We start from the raw sequence: 23,149 nt of genomic DNA, 5'->3' as shown, positions 1-23,149 counted from the left end.
TTGGGGCTCATGCTGCTCTAGTTCACTCATGGGAAAGGGCCTCTAGGGTCGGGGAGAGGGGAACCTTCACTCTGGCTTGGTGCAGGCTTAATGGGTGGGGTTCCGGCCAAGGGCACCCCAGAGGCGGGGAGCTGCTCAGCAGATGGCATTACATGACCGAATAACCCATCTTTATGACTACACTCCTCAGACGGTGGAGCCTGGCTGACATACACGGAGACAAGTCCTCACCGGTCATGGCCCAGTGTTGACGGGCATGGGGACTGGCCAGTCCTGGGGGCATCAGGAGCAGGAGTCCAGGGGCCTGTCCCTTCATTTTGATTACTCTGCTTGGATGTCTGTGGCCAGGAGACTGAAGCAGCAGCAGTGTGGACAGGCTGGGCGGGTCTTAATGAGGCAGACAGGGCCGTCCATCTGTCTATCTCCCTCCGGATGTGCAAATACCAGCAGCTGGAAGGAGGGTTCCACAGAGAAAGGGGAGAGGACATGATGGACTTGTGCTTGTAATTTTCTTACACACAACTGGCCCTGACTGAGCCCCTCTGATGTGCCAGGGACTTTGCCATGAGCCGTGAGGAAGGGCTGTGCTGGAGTCCACAGCGGAGGCAGACAGCAGCCTGCCCTCCCAGGCCGGTGCAGAGGGGCAGCTGGGGCCAGAGCAGAGGAAAAGGAAGGGTGTTTTTAGTGGTGTGTGTGTGTGTGTGTGTGTGTGTGTGTGTGTAGACTGTAAGCAAGGCCTCATCTCCCTCAGTGAGGCAGTAGGGTTTTGCCTAAGTGCAAAGAAACGACAGGAGTCAGAGGGGAGGACGTCAGGTGCTATAATGAAGATGAGTAAGTGTAGCCGAAAGCGAAGTCGAGAAAGCCGTTTGGGGTTTATCTACTACACAGGAATTACATTCAAGCAGTGGTTGTTCTGAACAGAAGGTGGCTTCTAATTGCAGTTGTTCGGCATCAAATCCACATTCAAACTTACAATTATTTCACCGCTTAAAGAGCTGACGGCTCCCTCTTCTGTGAGAGGCAGCCTCCAGGGAGCCCTCGGCCCTGGGTGGCTTTCTCCAAGTCCCCAGGGCTTCCCAGAAGCTGTCCTTGCTGGCTGACCACAGATTGCTGGTGGAGCTTGGGCAGGACAGGCTGAGGAGTACTCTGGGGACCCCAAGGACAAGAGGCCATGCCCACCTTGGCAGCCTCACCTCCCACACAGGGTCCAGTCCCAGTGACAACATGTCCTCACAGACCAGGGAGGTCTAGTCTCTCCCCAGTCTCCCCAGGCTCCCAGGTACAGGCAGTTCTGGCTCTTGAACCCAGGGCACTCCTGGGTGATGGTTTCACGGTGTTCTCTGCATGGCAGGGCCAGAGAGGTCGCTGGCATACTGGCTCTTTCATTTAATAGCCGCCTACGTGGGGCTGCTGCCCCATCATGCAGATGGGAAGCCAATGCTGGCAGACTGCAGAGCCGGCTGGAGTCATGGAGCCCCTGGGATCAGGCTCACAGCTCTCGGCCGCCTGCATCTTGAGTCCCGGCTGGCTACCTGGCTCTCCGGCTCCAGCATGGCCTCCGCAGGGCCTGCTGCCCTGAGCTGACCCCGGGGGCTCAGGGCTCCCCTGGATGGCCTGGTCCTATAAATCTGTTCATCCCTGTAACCCCTCTGCCTGCCGTTTGCCCTGGTCACCCATTTCTATAGAAATGGTCTGTTTTGCCAGGCTAGTTACTGACAACTTCTCTCTCAGGAACCCTGAAAAGATCCTGGACAGATTGGATAAAAAGCCCTTGTCAGACATCCTAATTTTAGTGTTCTCCCTGGTGATTACAGCCAGAAAGTATTTATTTAACACTCCACTTGTTTTCCATTCTCCCTGACTTCATCTTGCAGAAGCTGCTGTAATAACCCATGTCTCCTTCACCGGCAGGCAGCCCCTGCTATGCTCATCCTGGGGAAAACTCGAGTGATGATCAGGAGCTCAAGCCAGAAATGCCTCCCAGGTCCCTCTCAGATTGCCAGTGGCCTCTTTCCTCTGCTTGCCGGTCATTGATGTCCTCACTGCCTGCATCTGCTGGGACTGTTTCAGAGGCTGTTGCTCATGTGCAAAGGGACATGTCCCATGGCCCATGGACAAAGACACACTCTCTCTCATGCTAGTGTTGGCCTTCCCTCTCCAGCTTCTCCTTGCTCACACATGGGCCAGTAACTGTCTCTCCCTTCCGTGTCAGAAGTCATCCTCACTCCATGGAGGAAGTGGTGAGGAGATGGGCCCTGCCCCTCCCTCCCTCCCTCCCTGAGGCCACCATTTAAGCTCTCCTACTCAGTGACTGGCAGGCGTTCTTGGTGTAGTCCTGATTCATCTACATGGATTTTGAGGGAGTAGAGGGAAGAACTTTCTCTTGGCAGTATATGTGTGGGTAGAAGTCTGTAGTCTCATATATGAAGAAAACTTGGTCAAAGTACTGATAAAAGGTAAAAGACTGGGCCTGCTGGAATCTTGAGGAGTCTTAAAGCTAGATAGGGGCTGGGAGGTAACTCACCCACTAGAACACATGTCTTACCAAGCAGGAGGCCCTGAGCTTGAACCTTGGCACCATGTGGGAGCACCGTGGATGGTGGCGGGTGCTGAGGTGTCTCTCCCTCTCTCTTCTCTGTTTGCCTTTTCCTCTCTCATGTCTCTCTTTATCTCTCTTTCTCCTTTCCCCCTAAAATATAGAAAACAATGGGAGCAGGAGAGGTTAGCATAATGGTTATGCAAAGGGACTCTCATGCCGGAGGCTGCAAAGTCCCAGGTTCAACCCTTAGCCCCCCTATTCCACCATCAGCTAGAACTGAGAAGTTCTGGGAAAAAAGAAGATAAGAAAATAGTAATTAGGGGTGGCCACCAGCAGTAATATTTTGTAAACTTGAGCCCCCAACCCCCAACACAGACACTTGAGGCATGGGGCATCATGATAGCTCACTTGGACAAGGTGCCTCCTTGGCCATGCTCAGGTTGAAGCCTGGCCCCTGCTGCATTGGGGGAATCTTTGGTGGGTGGTATCATCCCTGTATTTCTCTATCATTATGTTTTTACCTGAAAAACTGGCCTGGGATGGGTAAGCCCTAGTGATAGCATGATAAAATGATGAAGAGGTCATTTCAGTGGCAACTAGTGCAGTCACATAACTGCAACCATCACCTCGGTCTACTTCCAAGAGGCCTTACTTCTCTTTAATCATCCTGCCATGAACAGTGGTTGAACACTTGAACCTGAGGGCATTGAAGACTCTCATTGTATTGCATACTTGCGTCTTCCCAGACAGAGGCACCTTAAGTAATATGTTCTCTCTCCCCTTCCCCTCATCCCTACTTCTGCAAAGTGATGCTGGAGCATGTGAACATCCCTTGTAATGGTGGCATGAAGCCAAGTTTGGGCTCACTAGTTTGGTCTGTGCCTGGCCTGAGCTCTGTGCTCCATATATGTCATTTTGTCAACTCCTGTGTGAACAGACACATATTACTACGGTTGCTGTCACTGTCCCTAAGTCATAAAGGAGGGAGGTGGGGAGCAGGCTGTGAGTAGCACTGAGCAGGCTTGGGACAGCCAGCAGCCTTCCTGAGTCTGTAGTATTATTATTGCCAGATCGCCTGGCTCATAGCAGGCTCTCAAACACCAGCAGCTGGTTGCTGTGGCATCTGTCCTGCACTGCACAGCCACCCTTCCAGGGAAAATCGCAGAGAGGGACCAGTTAGGACAGCATGGCTCCCAGCTCCTAGAGGAGCCAGCGTTAAAAGCTCAGGAGAAGTTTGGGAGGGCATGTTCCACTGTATTTTTAAAAATTTATTTAAAGGAGACATTAACAAAACCATAGGATAAGAGGGGTACAACTCCATACAATTCCCACCACCAGAACTCCATATCCCATCCCCTCCCCTCATAGCGTTCCCATTCTTTATCCCTCTGGGAGTATGGACCCAAGGTCACTGTGGGATGCAGAAGGTGGAAGGTCTGGCTTCTGTAACTGCTTCCCCTCTGAACATGGACGTTGACTGGTCAGTCTATACTCCCAGCCTGTCTTCTCTCTTTCCCTAGTGGTGTGGGGCTCTGGGGAAGTGGAGCTCCAGGACACATTGGTGGGGTCATCTGTCCAGGGAAGTCTGGCCAGCATCATTCTAGTAGCATCTGGAACCTGGTGACTGAAAAGAGAGTTAACATACAAAGCCAAACAAATTGTTGAACAATCATGGACCTAAAGGCTGGAATAGTGCAGATGAAGTGTTTTTTAATCTCTAACACATGGCTAAGCTGCTCCAGCATAGGGCATTACTCAAACGTGCCATAACAGCCCAAAGAATAGAAGAAAACATTTGTGAATGAGCTGCTTAACCCACAGCATGGATCTGAAAAATGTAAAGAGCTTTCACAGCTCAGTCACAAAGAGACAGAAAAGTGGGAAGGATGTGAGTAGACAAGTCTCTGGCAAGACACACAAGAGGCCACCCAGCCCATGCAAGGATGCCTGGCATCTTTAGTGGCGAGGGGAGTGTGGATACAAGCCACGTGAGGTGCACACACACACCCACACCCTCTGGGATGGCTTGAAGCAAAAAGCTAGCTAGTGAGTGTTGACTGGGACATGGAGGACAGAACCCTCACACACTGATGGAGGAAATATTGAACTGTGCAGCTTTGGAAAGCAGAAGTTTGCCCGATGATTAAGCCCACAGTTGGAGAGGACCCAGAAATTTCACTCTTAAGTGTGCACCTAAGAAAATGGTTGCCTGTGTACACCAGAAAACCTGTGCACAGTGTTGATGACAGTGTCTGCATGCTTGCCCAGATGCCACCAGTGGGCAGACAAAACAGTGTCCCCCTACATGATGGGCTACTCTCAGCTGAGAAGGAGTGATGTGCTGGCACTGTATGTGCCATGGCCCAGCCTCTGCAGCTTCAGGCCCCACGGAAGACCACCTCAAGGCATAGACCGAGGTTACCAAGGTCCAGAACCTGCCAGGTGGGAGGTGACGAAAATGTTCTAGAAGGAATGTAGTGGCAGTTACACATACCTGTGTCACTTGGACCCATTGAGCTGCATGTTTGGATGAGTGGATTGTTATATATGTAGATTTTATCTCCATAAAACATAAAACTTATTTTTAAATTTCTGGTCATTGATAGGGCTTTACTGCATTGGGTCTGTTTTTTTTTTTTTTTTTTCAGATAGAAATAAGCAGAGAGGGAGGGAGGGAGGGAGACAGAGAGAGAGAGAGGGAGAGAGAGAGAGAGAGATGCTATGATGACTAAGCTTCCTCCAGTGTGGTGGGGCTGGGCTTTAACTGGTGTTTCATGACAAAGCACCTGCATTTCCCAGAGGAGCTGCCTCTCTAGCCCAAGCTGCTTCATTTTTGTGTGGCCCCTGGGAATGAACCCTGGCCCTCCTGAGTGTGCAGTAGCACCACCGAGCAGTTTCTCATGCTGATTCTTTATTTATTGATAAAATGGAAATATTGAAAACCACAGGATAACATGGGTACAATTCCACACAGTTCCCACACCAGAGTCCCATATCCCATCCCCTCCCTTGAAAGCTTTCCTGTTCTTTATCTCTGGGAGCGTGGGCCCAGAATTATTATGGGGTGCAGAAGGTGGAAGGTCTGGCTTCTGTAATTGCTTCTCTGCTGGACATGGGTGTTGGCAGTTGTATCCATACTCCCAGCCTGTTTTTATGTTTCTCTAGTGGGGCAGGGCTCTGGGGAGGTGGGATTCTAGGGTACATTGGTAAGGTCCCCTGTCCAGTGAAATCAGGTTGGTGTCATCTGCAACTTGGTGGCTGAAAAGCATTAAGGTATAAAGCAGAAAAAATGGTTAATCAGGAACCTAAGGTAAGACTATAGCAAATGAGATTTGGAGTCTCCATTGTGTGAAAAACTAGTAGGTCTATTTTAGGTATATTCTGAGGGGCCCATGACTTTACTCGTTTTTGCCTGAGTCTGACAGCTAACATGCAGGTGGGACCAAGGTATCGTCTGGGGGAGATTGTGTCATAGTTGGAAAAAGGACTAGAAATCTGGATCAGGGAAGAGAGTAGCTCCCAAAATATGGGAAAAGTCTATAAATATTGGTAACTGTAAACCTTGTCAATTTGATCTGGGGCCCATATTTATTGCAGGAGCCTGTGTAATCTCTGCATTCCTGTAGGTCTGAGCTCGCATTCTGTGGTAACTAGGAACATTCCAGGCTGCACTAATCTCAGGAGCCATCTTCCTTGAGTGGTAGAGTATGTTGGCCCAACCTCCCTTTGGAGAATATGACAGTCCCTACCATTGTTGATCTACATTGGGGGAAAGGTCCTATAGGGATCCACAAAAGGGCCCATTGTGTTGTTCCTGATGGAGGTGACCAGTGACATTGGAGAGAGAGATCTGTTAGAGGACTAGGCCCATCATGTTTGTGTGGGAATCCCAGGACTCCCTGACCAGGGTCCTGGGAGATGAGGTGGCCTCTCAAGATAATTCTTACATTCTTAATTTTAGTGGAAGGGGAGAGGGGAGAGACAGCTCCACCATCCGTACATTCTGTGCCAAGGCTTGAACCCAGGACTTTGTGAACAGCAAGGCCTGTATTGTGCCCTACTTAGTGAGTTATCTCCCCAGCCCTCAATAAAGCTGTTTTTTTTTTTTTTTTTGTAAAGTGGGAATGGTGGTCTGGACCTCAAGTTCTCCTCAATTCTGCTTGAACCTGTGGTAAATGCATCTGCTGGGGTTTTACCAGGAAAGCCTTGTCTCTGGGAGCTCCAACCTCTGTAGTCACACCCAGGTTGGCTAGTGATGTCAGATGTCACCTGTTTAGAGTCCTCATGGCATGCTTGAGGACTGCATTCTTTCACATACACCCTGAACACTCTGCTTCATGTAGTGATTGTGGAGGTGGGGCAGGGGCTACATTTGTGTCTGAGGTACTTGGATATATATTTTTGATTGATTTAATAATGATCAACAAGACTCTAGGATAAGAGGGGTACAATTCCACCAAGTTCCCACCACCAGTTCCACATCCCATCTCCTCCATTGGAAGCTTTCCTGTTCTTTAATCCCTCTGGGATCATGGATCCAGGATTATTATGCAGAAAGTGGAAGGTCTGGCTTCTGTAATGGCTTCTCCACTGGATATGGGCATTGGCAGGTTGATCCATATTCCCAGACTGTTTCTGTCTTTCTCTAGTGGGGCAGGGCTCTGGGGAGGGAAGGTTTCAGGGTACACTGGTGAGGTCATCTGTCCAGGGAAGTCAGGTTGGTATTATGGTAGCATCTGCCACTTGGTGGCTGCAAAATCATTATGATATAAAGCAGAATAAATTGTTTAATAATCAGGAATCTAAAGACAAGACTATAGAAGATGAGATTTGGGGTCTCCAGTTTTGAAAAAGCTAGTAGGTCTATTTTAGGTCTATTCCAAGGGGCCCATGACTTTACTAACTTTTGCCTGAGCCCAACAGCTAACATGCAGGTGGGCTAAAGGTATTGTCTGGGAAGATGGTGTCAGTATACTTGGATTTTTCCCCAGTGACTGTTGAGGACAAGCTCTGGGAGAGAAAAATAGAGCCAGGAGGCCTTTTTTGAAGCCAGTTACAGTCATCTGGGCCCAAGTCTGGCTGCAGGCTAGAGTGGGACTGGCACCTCTTGGTGAGGGCACCCATAGGTGAACGGGCAGCTTGGATGGGAGGGACCACAGGCAGGCTTCTGTAGACACATACAGGACAGTTTGTGGGCACCTGAGTAGCAGGGCCTCTGAGAAAGCAAATACAACACAAGGTCACCTATATGGTAAGGCCAGAGCTGGCATGGTGGCCTAAGCTGGGGACAGACCTCTGCTGAGAGGGAACTGGCTCCATCCTGTGACCTCCCCTCAGTTGGGCCTGTGGGTGCTGGTGCTGGGTGGGGAAGTATGCTTGGCTCAGAGTCTTTGCAGCAAAGTCTCCTGTGTGTTCTCCCCTCCTCCAGGGTTCTGAGGTTCACATGGCCACCAGGACAGCCTCTGGGGACAAGCCACACAGCTCACAAGTACAAGGAAGACCACCTCAAACCCTGTCAAATCTCCTTGTACGAACTCTGCTTGGAGGTCATTTTACAGAGCTAAACTCTGTAGCTCAGAGAGGTTATGCAGCTTTCCCAGGGCCACACAGCAAGCCAGACTCCAGCCTAGAACCCGATCACCTTGACCCTCTTCTCAGTTCTCCCTCCAGCGCCCTGCAGAGGCCATGCTGCTGAGCCCCATTCATCTGCCTCATCTAACTTCACACACACAGCCACTAGGTCACCACCCCTCACCCCCACCCCCCGGGGGGCTGTGTTGGGGTGTGAGACCCAGCCTCCGTGTGTCTGCATTCTGATGCCATGGACAACAAGCCTTCTGCTCCAGAGGCGGCAGCCTGTTACCAAAAAGGGTAGCAGGTGTTATTTGGGCTAAATTGACCTTGAAATTGATTTCTTTATTTTATGACTTACTGAGGGGAGATTAATACTTTTTTTTCCCACAGTCTGAAACAATTTACATGGTAATAGAAGGCATAGTCAGTCAAATAAATTGCTGGAAGTGGTGCTGTTCCCAGGGAACAAAGTACTGAGCTCCCTCACGGAGATTTCTGTGCCCCAGGGAGAAGCCGAGATGCTAACATCTGGGGCAGCAAACTAAATTTTATCTCTCATTTGAAAAGTGGAGGGCTGAGGAGCTTAATGTGACATTTACATGGAATTCTCTGAGTTGGGCAAATGAGGCGGCCCCAGCTCCTCACTGAAGGCTAACTAGCATTTCCGTAGAAGCTCCGGATGGTTGAAGGGGCAGGCGGGCTGGCCCAGAGGACATCTTCAGCAGATGGGCCTCGGCAAGCTGACTGTACTGGGGACAGAGGCAGTGAGCAGTGGAGAACTACATGGTCCCCAGGCCCTGGAGGAGTTGCTGGGGGTCACGTGTATGTGGATTCATCCTCCCAGCTTCCAGGCTGTGCGGGGTGGTTACCACCCAGGCCCCTGTCAGGGTGTGTGGTAGCATCTGTGCATGGGTGGAGGGTCCCCAGACTCCATCTGGCTCAGCAGGGGCATGCAGCCACCATCGGCACTGCCAGGCAGTGCCCTAGACGAGCTGCCAGCAATACATTTAGATCTCCTAGTAAAAGCCATGAAAACATCCCTTAGAAGGCCAACTCTGCTGTACTCAGGCTCCACTGATGAGCCCTGTGTCCCTCAAAGTGGTTCCAAATTGTTGGCTGCTCAGTGTATGTTTATAAAATGTCAAGAAAGGGGAGGTGGTGGTAGCGCAGCGGATTAAGCGCATGTGGCACAAAGCGCAAGGACCGGCGTAAGGATCCCAGTTCTAGACCCCGGCTCCCCACGTGCAGGGGAGTCGCTTCACAGGCGGTGAAGCAGGTCTGCAGGTGTCTGTCTTTCTCTCCCCCTCTCTGTCTTCCCCTCCTCTCTCCATTTCTCTCTGTCCTATCTATCAACGATGACATCAATAACAACAATAACTACAACAATAAAAAAAGGCAACAAAAGGTAAAATAAAATAAATTTAAAAAAATGTCAAGAAAGGATTCCCTACCCAAAGACTATTGTGTGTGTGTGTATTATATATAGTATATTTAATGTGTTTGTTTTTATGAGAGAGGTTAAGAAAGAGAGAGCCCAGAGCACCACTCAGCTCTGGCACATGGTACCAGGGATTGAACCTGGGTCCTCAGCCATGTAAGCCCTGTGCTCCAACACTGAGTCAGCCCCCCTGCCCTCTGTGCACATTTCATGTGTTCTTCTGTTCAGCACTTTCCCTTTCATGATAAACCTGTAAGGTAAAGCACGACTTGCGAGTTAATCTGACTTGCCCAGAGCAGAGCGTCCAAAGCCAGGAGGGTGAGCTTAGCTTGCTCTCCCCTCTCGGTCAGCTCCCCGTTCTCTCCGTATCCAGACCCCTGTGCCTTCGGTGCTGACAGTTTCTTGGCTGCCTTCTACAAATTAGAAGGCCCGCGCTTTCTCAGATCAGGGGGAAGGCTGTAGCTGATTCTACGTGCCACTCTGCGCTTTCTCAGATCAGGGGGAAGGCTGTAGCTGATTCTGCGTGCCATTCTGCACCTTCCCATTTCCCCATCTGGGCTTCAGCTACCTCGTCTCTCCTGAGAGTGTCTGGGGGCACCAAGATCTATTTACTTGGCCTCAAAATAAAAGAAATTTGGACTGTTACTTTTTTTTTTGTATTTAAAAAAACATTTAAAAAACCCAAATACATAAAAAAACATTTCAGTGAATCTCCTTGACAGACTGTAGGCATCCTAAGGAGAACTACTAGTAACCAGCTCTTAAAATGCTGACCTGTGTTTAATTCCAACACCTATTTCTCAACACTCCCTTAACTGCAAGTCTTTGCCTGACTCGAGCCTTTCAATCTCAGGTAAAAAAAAAAAAAAAAGCAACCCAGGGAGTTGGGCGGTAGCGTAGTGGGTTAAGTGCACGTTGCGCAAAGCACAAGGACCAGTGTTAAGTTTCCCGGTTTGAGCCCCCTGCTTCCCACCTGCAGGGGAGTCACTTCACAGGCGGTGAAGCAGGTCTGCAGGTGTCTGTCTTTCTCTCTCCCTCTCTGTCTTCCCCTCCTCTCTCCATTTCTCTCTGTCCTATCCAACAACGACACCACCATCAACAACAACAATAATAACTACAACAACAGTGAAGAACAACAGGTCAACAAAAAGGGAAAATAAATAAATATAAAAAAATAGCATCCCACAATGACCCTGGGTCCATACTCCCAGAGGGTTAAAGAATAGGAAAGCTATCAAGGGAGGGGATGGGATACAGAGTTCTGGGGGTGGGAATTGTGTGGAGTTTTACCCCTCTTATCCTATGGTTTTGTCAGTGTTTCCTTTTTGTAAATAAAATAAAAATTAATGAATTAATTTTAAAAAAGAAAAGGAAAGAAAGAGAGAAAAAGGAATTTCTCTGAAAAATTAGTCCCCTTCTTTTTCTTTCTTTGGCAGTCAGTTCATGCTGCTTAATGTAACTGAAATAAAATAATTAAATCTAAAAAAATAATAATAGGACTTGGTCTTCATTTGCAAGTGACAACCAAGATCTATCTGTGTGTACTAAGTATCTCTTTAGTTAATTCTCCTTCCATCTCTTAATATTTTTCTCTTCTTTAAAAAAAAAAAGTTTTTTTTATTTGGAGGGGAGAAAGATAGGAGAGACCAGACCATCCCTCCGTTCTGGCTATTCGTGGTGCTGGGAACTGAACCTCTCAAACGGTACCTCTCAAACGCAAGTTCTGTGAGCTACCACTGTGCGATCACCCTAATTCCACCTACTCTTCTCTTACTGATCTTGGGGAGATTGTTATAAATGCAGACATTTATAAAGACCTCCTTTTAAACAAATTAATGACTTAACAGCGATTTACAAGATTATAAGATAAGAGTGGTATAGCTTCCCACCACACCTGTCATCAAAGTTCTATGCCCCCTACACTGGTCAATAATAATCACCATGGTTCTCCCAGAATCTTAGAGACAGGTTGGATACATTTTTTCTTTGCAAATTCATGTTTCATTTCTCTATATTCCCCATATGAGTGGGACCATCCAGTAGTTATCTTTCACCTTATACTTACTTCATTAAGCATAATCATCTCCAATTCCATCCGTTTTGCACTGAAGAACATGGTATCATCTTTTTAAATTCTTGAGTAGTGCTCCAGTGCGTATATGTCTCATAACCTCTTTAGCCGCTCATCTGTTGATGGACATATTTTGGCTGTCATGAACAATGTAGCTGTGAACATGGAGGTGCACACGTTCCTTCAGATTAATGCTTTTATGTCTTCTGGATAAATTCTCAAAAGTATGAACCCTTTTTTCAGTGAACTAAAGTTATTTTTTTAAATCTTGACTTTTGTCTGTTTTTTTTTGTAACTATGTGATCGTGTGCAAATACTACAAATCCACCTTTTTCATTGAGATAGAAGTAGAGAGGGGGAGAGACATCACAGCCATGACACTTCCTTTAAATTTTTTATTATCTTTCATTTACTTGATAAAAACAGTCAGAAATTGAAAGGAACAGGGTTATAGTGAGGGAGAGAGAAAGAGAGATAGCTGCAGCACTGCTTTACCATCCCTGAAACTTTCCTCCTGCAGGTGGGGACTGGGGCCTTGAACCTGGGTCCTTGAGCATTGTAACATGTGCGCTCAACCGGGTGCACCACCACCCGGCCCTGCCATAGCACTTCCCATGTGGTGCTGGGGCTTGAACTTGGGTGAGATGCCTGGCTAGGCAGGTGTCCTACCCAGAAAACTCTCTCTCCTACCTTTGTCCTTTGTCTTCTTTCTCTTTGCCTGTGGCATCCACTTTTTATGCAGGAAAGTTTTTAAAATTCAATAGTTCATAGTGTTTTTTTTAGGGATTTGGAGCTTGAGGTCATCAGAAAGGTCTAGGTCTGGAGACATGGGTCACCAGGTAGGACCTCACCATAGGTGTGTGGCCCTGCTTCCAGCCCTATCACCAGGGGAGGGTCTGATGTTGTGGTGTCTTTCCCTCTTACTGTCTGAATAAAAAAAAAATGCTTTGAGAAGAGGCAAAATGACACGTACATAAACACGTACATATTTAAGTACATAAACAAATACATAAATGGTGGCAGAGAGGAGATTTCCAGTAACACGACCCCCGTGGAGTTCAGTCCTCGTCTTCTCCTGGTCTCTGTGCGAGAAGTGACTCACCTGGCATCAGTTCTCTTCCTTCCATCAGCAGCCTCTGGAAGGGCCTAGTGTCACCCCAGCTACTTCCTCTCCCCAGCCTTGGGGGTGGGACGGGGTGCATGAGTGAGGGGTCTCTGTAGAGCCAGTGCTGACTTTGCAGCCAGAGCAGCCTGCACCCTCTGGAGCTGAGCCCCGCCCCCTCCTGTGGTTGATTTCTGTTCTGGGATGGATGCTTGGTGCTGCCGGGGAGGCCTTCCTCTTACGCTGGCTGGACTTGTGCAGGGAGGGGTGTCTGGCAGTCATGGGGGCAGGCCCCCCTCACAGAACTGACCCAGGTCACTTGGGTCTTGTCAGTCGGTGGAGACCTGCTTCTGGGCTGCCCTCCGTGGTTTCCATTGGCTCATTACAAAATGGAGCAGAGAAAGAGGTGACAAGCACAGTCATTATCAGACCACAGGGCACTCACAGGCCATGGAGAACTAGTGTGTCTGCCCAGGAAACCTGCCCTTGGCCATTACTCCTCCCTCTCTCCCTGCTTGGGGTGCTGCTTTGGGCTTTATGCGTACAGCTGCCTTCCTCTCCTTTCTCTCCCCTTCTTTCATTAATTCATTTCAGTAAAGAGGGAGGGGGTGGATTGACACCATGCTCCCATACACAGGAGAGAGAAGTAGTTATTGTCGTATGGTCACCAGATTTGCCCAGGACCGCTGCCCATGGGAGCAGTGCAGGAAGGATCCTGATAGAAGTTTCTGTCTTCTGAGAAGACATCTCACATCTGCAGAGTTTCAGAACTGGATGGGTCTCTCTGTCTCTTACACACACACACACACACACACACACACACACACACACACACACACATTCTTCTCAGGAAACTAAAGGGGAGGCTTCAGAACAAACCAGTGACTTCTTGTTAATGAGAATTTTGAGGCTTATGAACTGCTGGTATTTTTTGTTATGGGGGAGCAGCCCCCCAGAATCAACAGTGACCAGCTATAGCCTGCTCCCTTGTATGGAGCTTCAGAGAGAAGCAGGCAGAGGTCTCCAAGGCTGAGAGAGACCCACGGTGACTGACATCTGTCCTTTAACATCTTGGGTTAAACTGCCTCTAAAGCACTGCTGAGTGTGTGTGTGTGTGTGTGTATTTGTGTGTGTGTGTGTGCACGAGTGTGTCTGTGTGTGTGTGAGTGTATGAGTGTGTGTGTTTATGAGCGTGTGTGCGTGTGAATGTGTCTGTGTATGTGTGTGAGAGTATGAGTGTGTGTGTCTATGAGTGTGTGTGCGAGGGTGTGTGTGAATGTGTTTGTATGTATGTGAGTGTATGAGTGTGTGTGTGTGTGTGTGTGTGTGTGTGTGTGTGTGTGTGTGTGCGCGCGCGCGCGCGCGCGCGCTGGAGTGTCTGGTCTCATATCTGTGTGTTTCCATGCTCCCAGAGGACTCTTTTTTTTTTCCTTTTCATTTCAAACAGAGAGAGGGAAAGATAGAGGAAAGACAGAGAAGAAACAACTGTCCTTCCATTCTTAGAGCTTCCCCTGGTGTTGAAACTTAACTTAAAAAGGCGCATAAGAGGATTCACAGCAGGGAGCTGAGAACAGGTTTAAACAATAGAAGTTTTTATTAGGGTGAAAGGGGTAAAAGACAAAATAGCAATTCTCATCAGGGGTTAAGAGTACACTAGGTCCATAGAGTCTGAGTATAGTTATCAAAAGTTCAGTCCCATCAGATAGACAATGGTCAGCTGAGGTGTAGGTTGCTCATGGTTGTAGAGGGGTCTGAAAATTTACCAGCTAGCAGAGTCACACGTGTTCAATTCCCAGGAGAAGCAGCCATGGCAGATACCTGGAGCATCTCTGCCAAGTTGCAGCAATAGTCAAAGAGATCAACCTGCTGCAAGTCCAGTGCTTTTTTTTTTTTTAATTTTTTATTTAAGAAAGAATTAATGAACAAAAACATAAGGTAGGAGGGGTACAACTCCACACAATTCCCACCACCCAATCTCCATAACCCACCCCCTCCCATGATAGCTTTCCCATTCTCTAGCCCTCTGGGAGCATGGACCCAGGGTCGTTGAGGGTTGCAGAAGGTAGAAGGTCTGGCTTCTGTAATTGCTTCCCCGCTGAACATGGGCGTTGACTGGTCGGTCCATACTCCCAGTCTGCCTCTCTCTTTCCCTAGTAAGGCGTGTCTCTGGGGAAGCTGAGCTCCAGGACACATTGGTGGGGTCTTCAATCCAGGGAAGCCTGGCCAGCATCCTGGTGGCATCTGGAACCTGGTGATTGAAAAGAGAGTTAACATACGAAGCCAAACAATTTGTTGAGCAATCATGGATCCCAAGCTTGGAATAGTGGAGAGGAAGTGTTAGGGAGGTACTCACTGCAAACTCTAGTGTACTTCTGCTTTCAGGTATATATTTTGCAGTAGCTTATGGATACGTGTGAACATAAGCTCTCTCTCACAGAAACTGGTGTATATCTAGGTTATGGGACTTTGTTAGAAAGTGAACCACCTGAGATGGAATTAGAGTGTACTATAAAAGGAAAGGTCTCACCCGAGTAATGAAGCTGAAGGGCTGTCATTCCACACGTGAAGTCTCTGTGCTTTTTACACCTTCCCTTCCCTGTCGCACCTTCTCAGGCTGATGTCATTTGTATGCTAATAGTCCCAGACTCCTGTTAGGGTCACAACACCCTGGTGCCTTGCATGGTGCTCCCATGTGGTGCCAGGACTCAAACCTGGGTCCTCACGTAGGGTAATGTGTGCACTCTACCAGGTGGACCACCTCCCAGATGAGTTACTCTGGCGAGTCCTCAGTCTTTCTGTGTCTTCGCCCGCAAAACAGGGCCGAGGTTGAGACGGGTTAGAAACGCCCGTCCAGATTAAAGAGGGAAATGAAGCAAGCGTACAAAGTCCTCCTGGTGTGGGTCAAGTGTGTGTGTTGGGGGGAGTTACCCCCAATTGCAGGGACAGGCAGCTGGGGGATGTCTAGGGACCCATGTGTGACCTCAGGGCCTCCATGAGGCGTCCACACCCACAGGAGCCCCCAGACCAGGCTTCCCTGTAGCCATGTTACAGGAGTCATGTGCAGCCACAGCCATCTGGAAGCTGCATTAAAAAATAAAATGAAACCTATGAAATTAATTGTGATGATATACCTCACTTTAAATATTCATGATACATTTATATATTGAAATACAACACACTTTATTTTATATATTATTAAACGTTACCCATCCAACATGTAATTGATATAAAAGTATTAATGAGATATTAATATTGATGAGATATTTTATGTTCCTTTTATTTTTTTCCCCGTTAGGGTCTTCAGAACCCAGTGGGTGATTTTTTACTTTCAGCACTCTTAGATTTGGGCAAGCTGTGTGTGACTAGTGGTGCTGTCCTGGGGGGTGCAGGTCTTGACCCATGGGTAGGCAGGAGATAGATAGAGAAAAATAGATGATAGAGAGAGAGAGAGAGAGAGAGAGAGAGAACACCTTATGACTAAGTGTGTGTGACACCCAGGAATCACGCACAAGTGGCCACTCAACTGCGTGAAAACAGTGGCCGCGTAGTTTGTGTCCATTTACAAAAATAACTAATTTACATTCATTAGAGAGAGAGACCAGAGCACTGCTCAGCTCAGGTATATGGTGGCACCGGGGACTGAACCTGCCGCCTCTGGGGCCTCCTTTATGCAAATCCGGTGCACAGGAAGTGCAATGTCTAGGTCGCTCCTGATAGAACCTTCTCTCCTCACTGTCCCCAAATACCTTTGTTCTTGTTCTCTCTAGGACGACACTTCTGAAAATCCAGTCCTGCTCTCTGCTGCCAACAGTGGTCCACCAGACTCGGTAAGTGGAAGCGTTTTGCTGCACAGATAAGATTTCGAAACTGTGTTCGCATCCTTTACAGCCTCCCCGGTCTCGCTCATCAATCACCGGCAGTGGTTTTCCCCCCGAAACTCATCTCACCAGAGGAGTAACTGGGTTTGAGGCAGCACTGAGGCTTCTGCATACACACAGAATTTCTGTGAGGGACACCTTAGGCAGATTCTCAGTCTGAGGGAGGGATGGGGCAGGAAAGCTGGGTGAATGCTCCTTCTAGGGAGGTGGGGCCCACAGGGCAGAGGGGGACGTGGGAGGCAGATGTTGGGGAGTGATGGCTGGTGGAGGGCTAAGTGCTAGTCTTCATAACCTGACGCTGCGTTTTGGGAGCTGGGAAGGTGGGTGGAGGTTTCACAGCTAGTCCCCGTGTTGGCTAGAGGGATGCCTTCCGGTGCTTTGTGGCATTGGACTTGGGGTCTCTAGAGTGCATGACAGAGGCTGGCACTGGGTCTGGGTTGCTGAGTGTTTCCTTTCATCATGCAGCCACACACAGACACACCTGAGCTCTGGGTCCCCAGGTTCCTCTCACGTGGCCTCTCTGAATATGGTGATCCATGTGGGGCATGGGCTCATCCAGCGTGCAGCCTGCTGAGCATCACAGGTGACTGAGAGCTGACTTTAAGGGGAACAGAGATTTTTGTTGTCATTGCTTCATACCAGTCATGAATTTGGTTCTCTGACTATAGCAAGAGACACTAGCTTTCTGTTGACCGTAGTGATAGGACATTTTTCTGGAAGATATTTCAATGAAAAAAAAAAAAGGTGAGTGAGTGAACATCAAGAAAAAGTAGTATGAGGCAGATCTGGAAGATATTGTGGGAGTGACAGGAAATCACTGAGCCAGGATGCTCATGGGCCCCAGTCTGTGAAGACGGTGCAAAGTGGAATCCCCCAGTTCCCATTCCTACCTGTCTACCTCTGTCCATTCCCTCAAGTGACCCCTGAGGCTGGGTTTTTAACAAAGCTCATTGCTGGGTCACCAAAAGGGATGTTTCCCTGCGGCTCTGAGCAGTGATGTGACGCGCCAGCCCCACAGCCAGCTTTCTCCTCCCACTTGGGGCAGTCCAGGGTCCCCTCTGTGACCCTGTAAGGTAAGTGCCATTTCTGTCTTTATTTTGTTGATGAGGAAACCAGAGTTCAGGTGAAATGAGGTAACTTGCTGGAGGTCACAAAGCCTAAACCCTCCTCCTTCTCCAAGCCCCCATTTTCAAGGCACTGTCTTATTGCTTCAAGCCCACTCTGTGTAACAGGCCCTCACACCCTGCAGGAGGAGCTGAGTCACAGAGCAGGAAAGGATGTTAGAGATCTTTCTCCACATGAGACAACCCCCTCAGTCAGTCCCTGGTGGCTTTAGAGGTCAGAGTCCCTAGGGGCAGACATCTGGCAGTGGTTTAGACTCATGGTCTCCTGTGAGCCAGGGCTGCACCGCCTAAAAGTTTGAGTGGGGCTGAAGCATCTGCTTCTGAGCTGCTTATCTAGAGGGAATTTTCAGGTGGGCTTGGGTCCTCCTGGGTGGACCTCTGCACAAGGCTCTCATGTTGTGGCTGAAGCTTCTCCCAGAGTGAGAAGTCTGAGAGAGCAAGGCATGAGGCACATGCCTTTTATGGCCATCTGGAAAAGTTACAGGCCCTCACCTCCATGCCGTTCCACCCTACATGCAAGCCAGCCCGGGGAAAACTGGGGCAGGACCACCCACGTATGTCAGTGCGCAGAGGAGGAGTCACGGGGGGGGGTCACTGCAGGGTTGGCCATCCCCCCTTTTCATCCCTCAAAAAAGGAGGCTTATGTGATGCTGGCAACTTCTTGTCCATGAAAAGAACATGTAGAGACACTCTACCCATTTTGTGGATGGGGAAACTAAGGCACTGAGAGGGGAAGTGACACTAGAGCCTTGAAACTATGTGTGGGGCTGAAGCTTTTAAAGGAAAGGCCATCGAAGACTGGGGAGTAAGCACTGCATCTTCAGTGGTAGTTGTCCACAGTAAGGCTGGTGATGACTGAGATATCTCTGTGCCTCCGGGAGCTTGGTGAGGCCCCTGGGTTTCCAGCTGTGCCAGCTGCCCCAGCCTCACCTGAATGAGGCTGTTCTCTCCCTCCACGAGCAACACACCTATGCCTCTCTATGGTGGAGACCCTGTGGTTTTTGAGAACTCTGTTGTGAGGACACAGTGACCCTCACCCCCACCTTTATTTTAACCTCTGCGGGGCTGCCAGCTTGGGCTGGGGTCCACAGGTTCCACACCCACCAGAACACGTCCTTCATAGAGACAGTCATTTTTGTGACTTCTGCCAGTGGCCTCGGATGACAACCAGCCATTCTGGAGGGTGGCTTATTTCACATTCCGAAGCATAAAGCATGTCCACTCTTTGATCCAGCGGTCACACTTCTAGGCACACGTCTAGAACGCATGTGAGCAGCTGTGTCTGTGTATTTGTTGAGGGATGATGGTATTGGCCAAAATAATAATAATGAGACAGACACGCACTTACTATCCACCCATAAGGAAATGTTTAAGTATATTACGTGCATCCATAATACCCTTTTCCCAGCTACCGCTAGAACTTTGTGGTGAGGATTTATGTCTGTTGACTTGGAAGGGTGTTCTTGGCATATTGTTGAGTGAGAAATGCAGCATATATCATGTGAATCCAATTACAGGCAATTCTATCCATGCCTCTGCTTTTTCCCTGAATGTCAGGGAGGAAGATGGGAGTTCAGCTGCATTGGTGGGTCTTGTATTTTCTATTGGATCCATCTGGCTTTATTATTATTTTTAACAGCGAGTGGCTATTTTCCTTGATGGTAGTTGTAGCTATACTAGTCCCAACAATAATATTGATGATGACTACTTGTAGCAGGGAGTTCTGGGCTCAGGGAGGCTTCCCCTTCAACCGATGGCATTTCATTCAAATCCCATTGTCAGTTGTCATAGAAATGTGCGGCCCCGTTGGCAGAGCGAAATGGGGCTTGTAGGACTGAATCAGGGCCAAGGGACAGAGTCCTCACACCCTGGAGAGCAGGATGCCCCAGCCCTGCCCCCGCACCCCTACACTTTCCTTGCCTCATCCCTTGATGCCAGCCAGCTCAGCAATTTCCACATGCGGCTTCCTGCCTCAGTGCTGCCTCCCAGAAAGGGCCCTACCTGCACACAGCAGGTGCACTTCTCCTGTGTCCAGACTAAGGATGTAATAATCCCAGTGGCTGGGAAGCCTGGGACATTGAGCCTGGTATTTCAGACGCTATCTTTTTACCCATGGGAGCAGCCCTATCAGGAAAGAATCATCCCACTCCACTTCATGGGTGGGGAAACTGAGGCTCAGAAGAGAGAGCCCTGCTCAGAGTTTCTTACCTAGTGGGATGGATCCACGACTCGAACCTAACCCTTCGGGCAGCTTCTCAGTTCCGATTCCCTAAGTGCCAGACAGTCTCCCAGGACCATCTTAGATGTTGGGCCCCTTCCAAGCTCACTGATTGGTTGGTTGAGTTCTGTTCCTTGCAGTTGGCAGATGGAGACCCTGTCTTTGAGGCCACCTGTGGGTCCCCGGCACCCTCCAGAACTTTCTATCCTCGCAGATTTGTGTGAAAGACTTCCTGCCTCTTTTCTCTTGGCTGGAAGCAAGCTGAGGGTCCTGCCCATGCCCTGGGCGATCGTGGTCTGCCCACCTTGGACCCTGTGTGTGGACTGGATCTATCTTCATCTTTGTCCTGGGACCAAACACACACTCAGAATCTCACTCTCCAGCCCCCTCCCCTGCCACCCCACTCAGCCTGCACCAGCCCCTACTGAGCTGGGCTGCCCATGCCCCCTCTGGCCACCCAGGGGTCTCACCCTCCTCCCAGAGTCAGTTCTGTGAGATATTCTCTGTTATAACCTCCTCCTCAGCCTGGGCAGCGAATGAATATTTAATGGAATGCTGCCACCTTTTGGAACCGAGCGAAAGTGATCTGTGTGGTCTGAGCGGTGGGACTGGACCAGGAGGCGGTGCTGGTCTCTGGGCATTGGCTCCATGGCTCCCACGCACCTCTCCTTGGCCTTGGCTTCAGGAGCGGGTCTCTTCACCAGCAGGCTGGGTTGCCATTTCTGCCCTGGTCCCAGGGATCAAGACTGACAGTCTTCATTCTGCTTGGCCTCCCAGGCTGCCATGCAGGAACCAGGAGGAGAGCTTGGCACATGGGGCTCAGCTGTCCCTCTTCTGCCACTGGCTCTCCACACTCTTCTGCTTCCTCCTGTGTGAAATGGAGGTCAACCCTCACCTCCCGCCCCACCCTGTGTGCTCCAGGGTGGTGCTGCCACCCTCTAGCCCTAGCATGCCCCCTTCGTACTCCCAATGGCTACCCTTCTCCCCTTACCCAGCCCTTTGCCCTGTGCTTTGTTTGTGCCGGCCTCATGCAGCATCTGGGTTGAATAACCAGCTCAGACCAGAGTCCTGCTGCCCATGACTCATCCTTCACAACACAGGATGTGAGGCTGTGTTCCCAGCTCGGCCCTGTCTCTCTCCTCCAGCCCTGGTCCTCCTGGCTCACATGCCACCACCCCAACTGCGTCCTCAGGGCTGCATCTCCCTGTCTCTCTCCTCCAGCCCTGGTCCTCCTGGCTCACATGCCACCACCCCAACTGCATCCCCACGGCTGCATCTCCCTGTCTCTCTCCTCCAGCCCTGGTCCTCCTGGCTCACATGCCACCACTCCAACTGCATCCCCACGGCTGCATCTCCCTGTCTCTCTCCTCCAGCCCTGGTCCTCCTGGCTCACATGCCACCGCCCCAACTGCGTCCTCACGGCTGCATCTCCCTGTCTCTCTCCTCCAGCCCTGGTCCTCCTGGCTCACATGCCACCGCCCCAACTGCGTCCTCACGGCTGCATCTCCCTCTTCAGTTGTGATTTCTTTTTTTATTATTATTCTCTTTTGTTGCCCTAGTTGTTTTATTGTTGTCGTTGTTGTTGGATAGGCCAGAGAGAAATGGAGAGAGGAGGGGAAAACCGAGAGGGGAAGAGAAAGATAGACACTTACAGACCTGCGTCACCGCGTGTGAAGCGACTCCCCTGCAGGTGGGGAGCCAGGGGCTCGAACAGGAATCCTTATGCCGGTCCTTGTGTTTGGTGCCACGTGCGCTTAACCCGCTGCGCTACCGCCCGACTCCCTCAGCTGTGGTTTCTAACCACCCTTCAAAAAGAGCATTGTCCCAAACATCTCCCTAAATCTCTCTGGTTACATCATCTCTTTATCTACTAATGCCCTCTGCCTCCAGTCCTTGTCTCCCCCATCCCCTCCCCTTGGAAAGAGAACAAGGAGGACGGGGGGGGGGGAGATATGAGACAGAGAAACGCAGAGGAGACAGAGAGGCCTAAGCACCACCCTGCTTAGTGCTGTTCTCTGCTTGTTTCTGTATTCCTTGTTACTTTAAATGTGGTGCTGGAGATCTAACCCAGGGACTCCTGTGTGCAAAACTTGTGCTCCGGCTCCCTGGCCATGCCTCTCCTTCTCACTTTTCCCTCCCCTCAACCTCCTCCCACCCTGCCTCTTGTGCAAACCACAAAGTAGGGGGCTGGACTGTGGCACAGCTGTTTGAACACACATGCTACCGACCATGAGCAAGAACCTTGGTTCAAGCCCCTACTCCCCATATACGGGGGGGGGGGAAATGTTCACAAGTCGTGAAGTAGGCCTGCAGGTGTCTCTGTCTCTCAATTTTTGTCTATCTTATCTAATAAAAAAGAAAGAGAATAAAAAGAAAAGAAATGGCCACCAGGAGTGAGAAAGCACCAAACCCCAGAGATAAAAATAGTGGGGGAAAAACAAAAGCCATGTGGCCGTCACTGCTAAGAGTTTCCAGAACCAAAGACACATAAAGCCCAGACCCTGCCTCCAGGGGGCATTGGGCGGCTGATCAGGAGAAACCAGGCATCTTCCTGTGTCTTCGTGAAGGCAGATCACAAAACTCACTGGCAGCACAGAGGTGCTCAGATGGGCTTCATGGGAAGAGGGAGGGACCTCAGGATCTTGGAGGACAGGGGTTGTCCTCATGGTTTGAGGGCTCAGGTGGAAGCTGTAGGCCTGGCTGGAATCTGAGGAGGGGACGTGGGCCGGGCAGGAGGAGTTGGCAGGCCCAGTGGGTTGTGGTGGCCATGGAGCCCAGATTTGCTTCAGAGGGCATCATGCTGCCTTGATCCTATTGAGTGCTGGGACCCGATTTAGCCAGCTGGGCAGCTGATGAGAGCCTCAGCCCCTCAGGCATTTGTCACCAGACACCCCAGCTCACGGACTCGCTCCCCATTCTCGCCGCTAATAGGCCTCTCTCCAGCATCTGCCCTGGGAAACCGGGTGTGCTCATGAGATAACAGCATTAGGAGCAGAGGGATGGAGCTGATACTTGGGGCAAGGAGATGAGGAGGCTTAGACTTCCTCCCTGCAAAAGCCGCCTCACAGGCTTTGGGCCACGTGGTTCCCACACACGTCGGCCGGGATGACATGCTAAGTGTGCTGCTGAGGGAGCCGGGGTAGAGTGAGCACAGAGGTTGCTGCTCGGATGAGCACCCCTGCCATCTCTCTCCACTGCCTCCCAC

The 23,149-nt window shown here is 50.0% G+C and overlaps 1 protein-coding gene across 9 annotated transcripts in view; it reads left to right on the top strand.

The window, feature by feature from the left end:
* Nucleotides 1-23,149, top strand: part of RBFOX1 (RNA binding fox-1 homolog 1) — a 1,765,566-nt gene that overhangs the window by 202,262 nt on the left and 1,540,155 nt on the right. For all 9 annotated transcript variants that reach the window (XM_060172406.1, XM_060172410.1, XM_060172405.1 and 6 more), the window contains exon 3: nt 16,492-16,551. In XM_060172406.1, the coding sequence (XP_060028389.1) occupies nt 16,492-16,551 (60 nt within the window). The remainder of the gene's footprint in view (nt 1-16,491; nt 16,552-23,149) is intronic.

Source organism: Erinaceus europaeus, chromosome 15, assembly GCF_950295315.1.
Source record: "Erinaceus europaeus chromosome 15, mEriEur2.1, whole genome shotgun sequence".
NCBI classification, from domain to species: Eukaryota; Metazoa; Chordata; class Mammalia; order Eulipotyphla; family Erinaceidae; genus Erinaceus; species Erinaceus europaeus.
The sequence above is the reverse complement of the archived record's forward strand: the minus strand, read 5'-3'. Positions and strand labels throughout refer to the sequence as shown.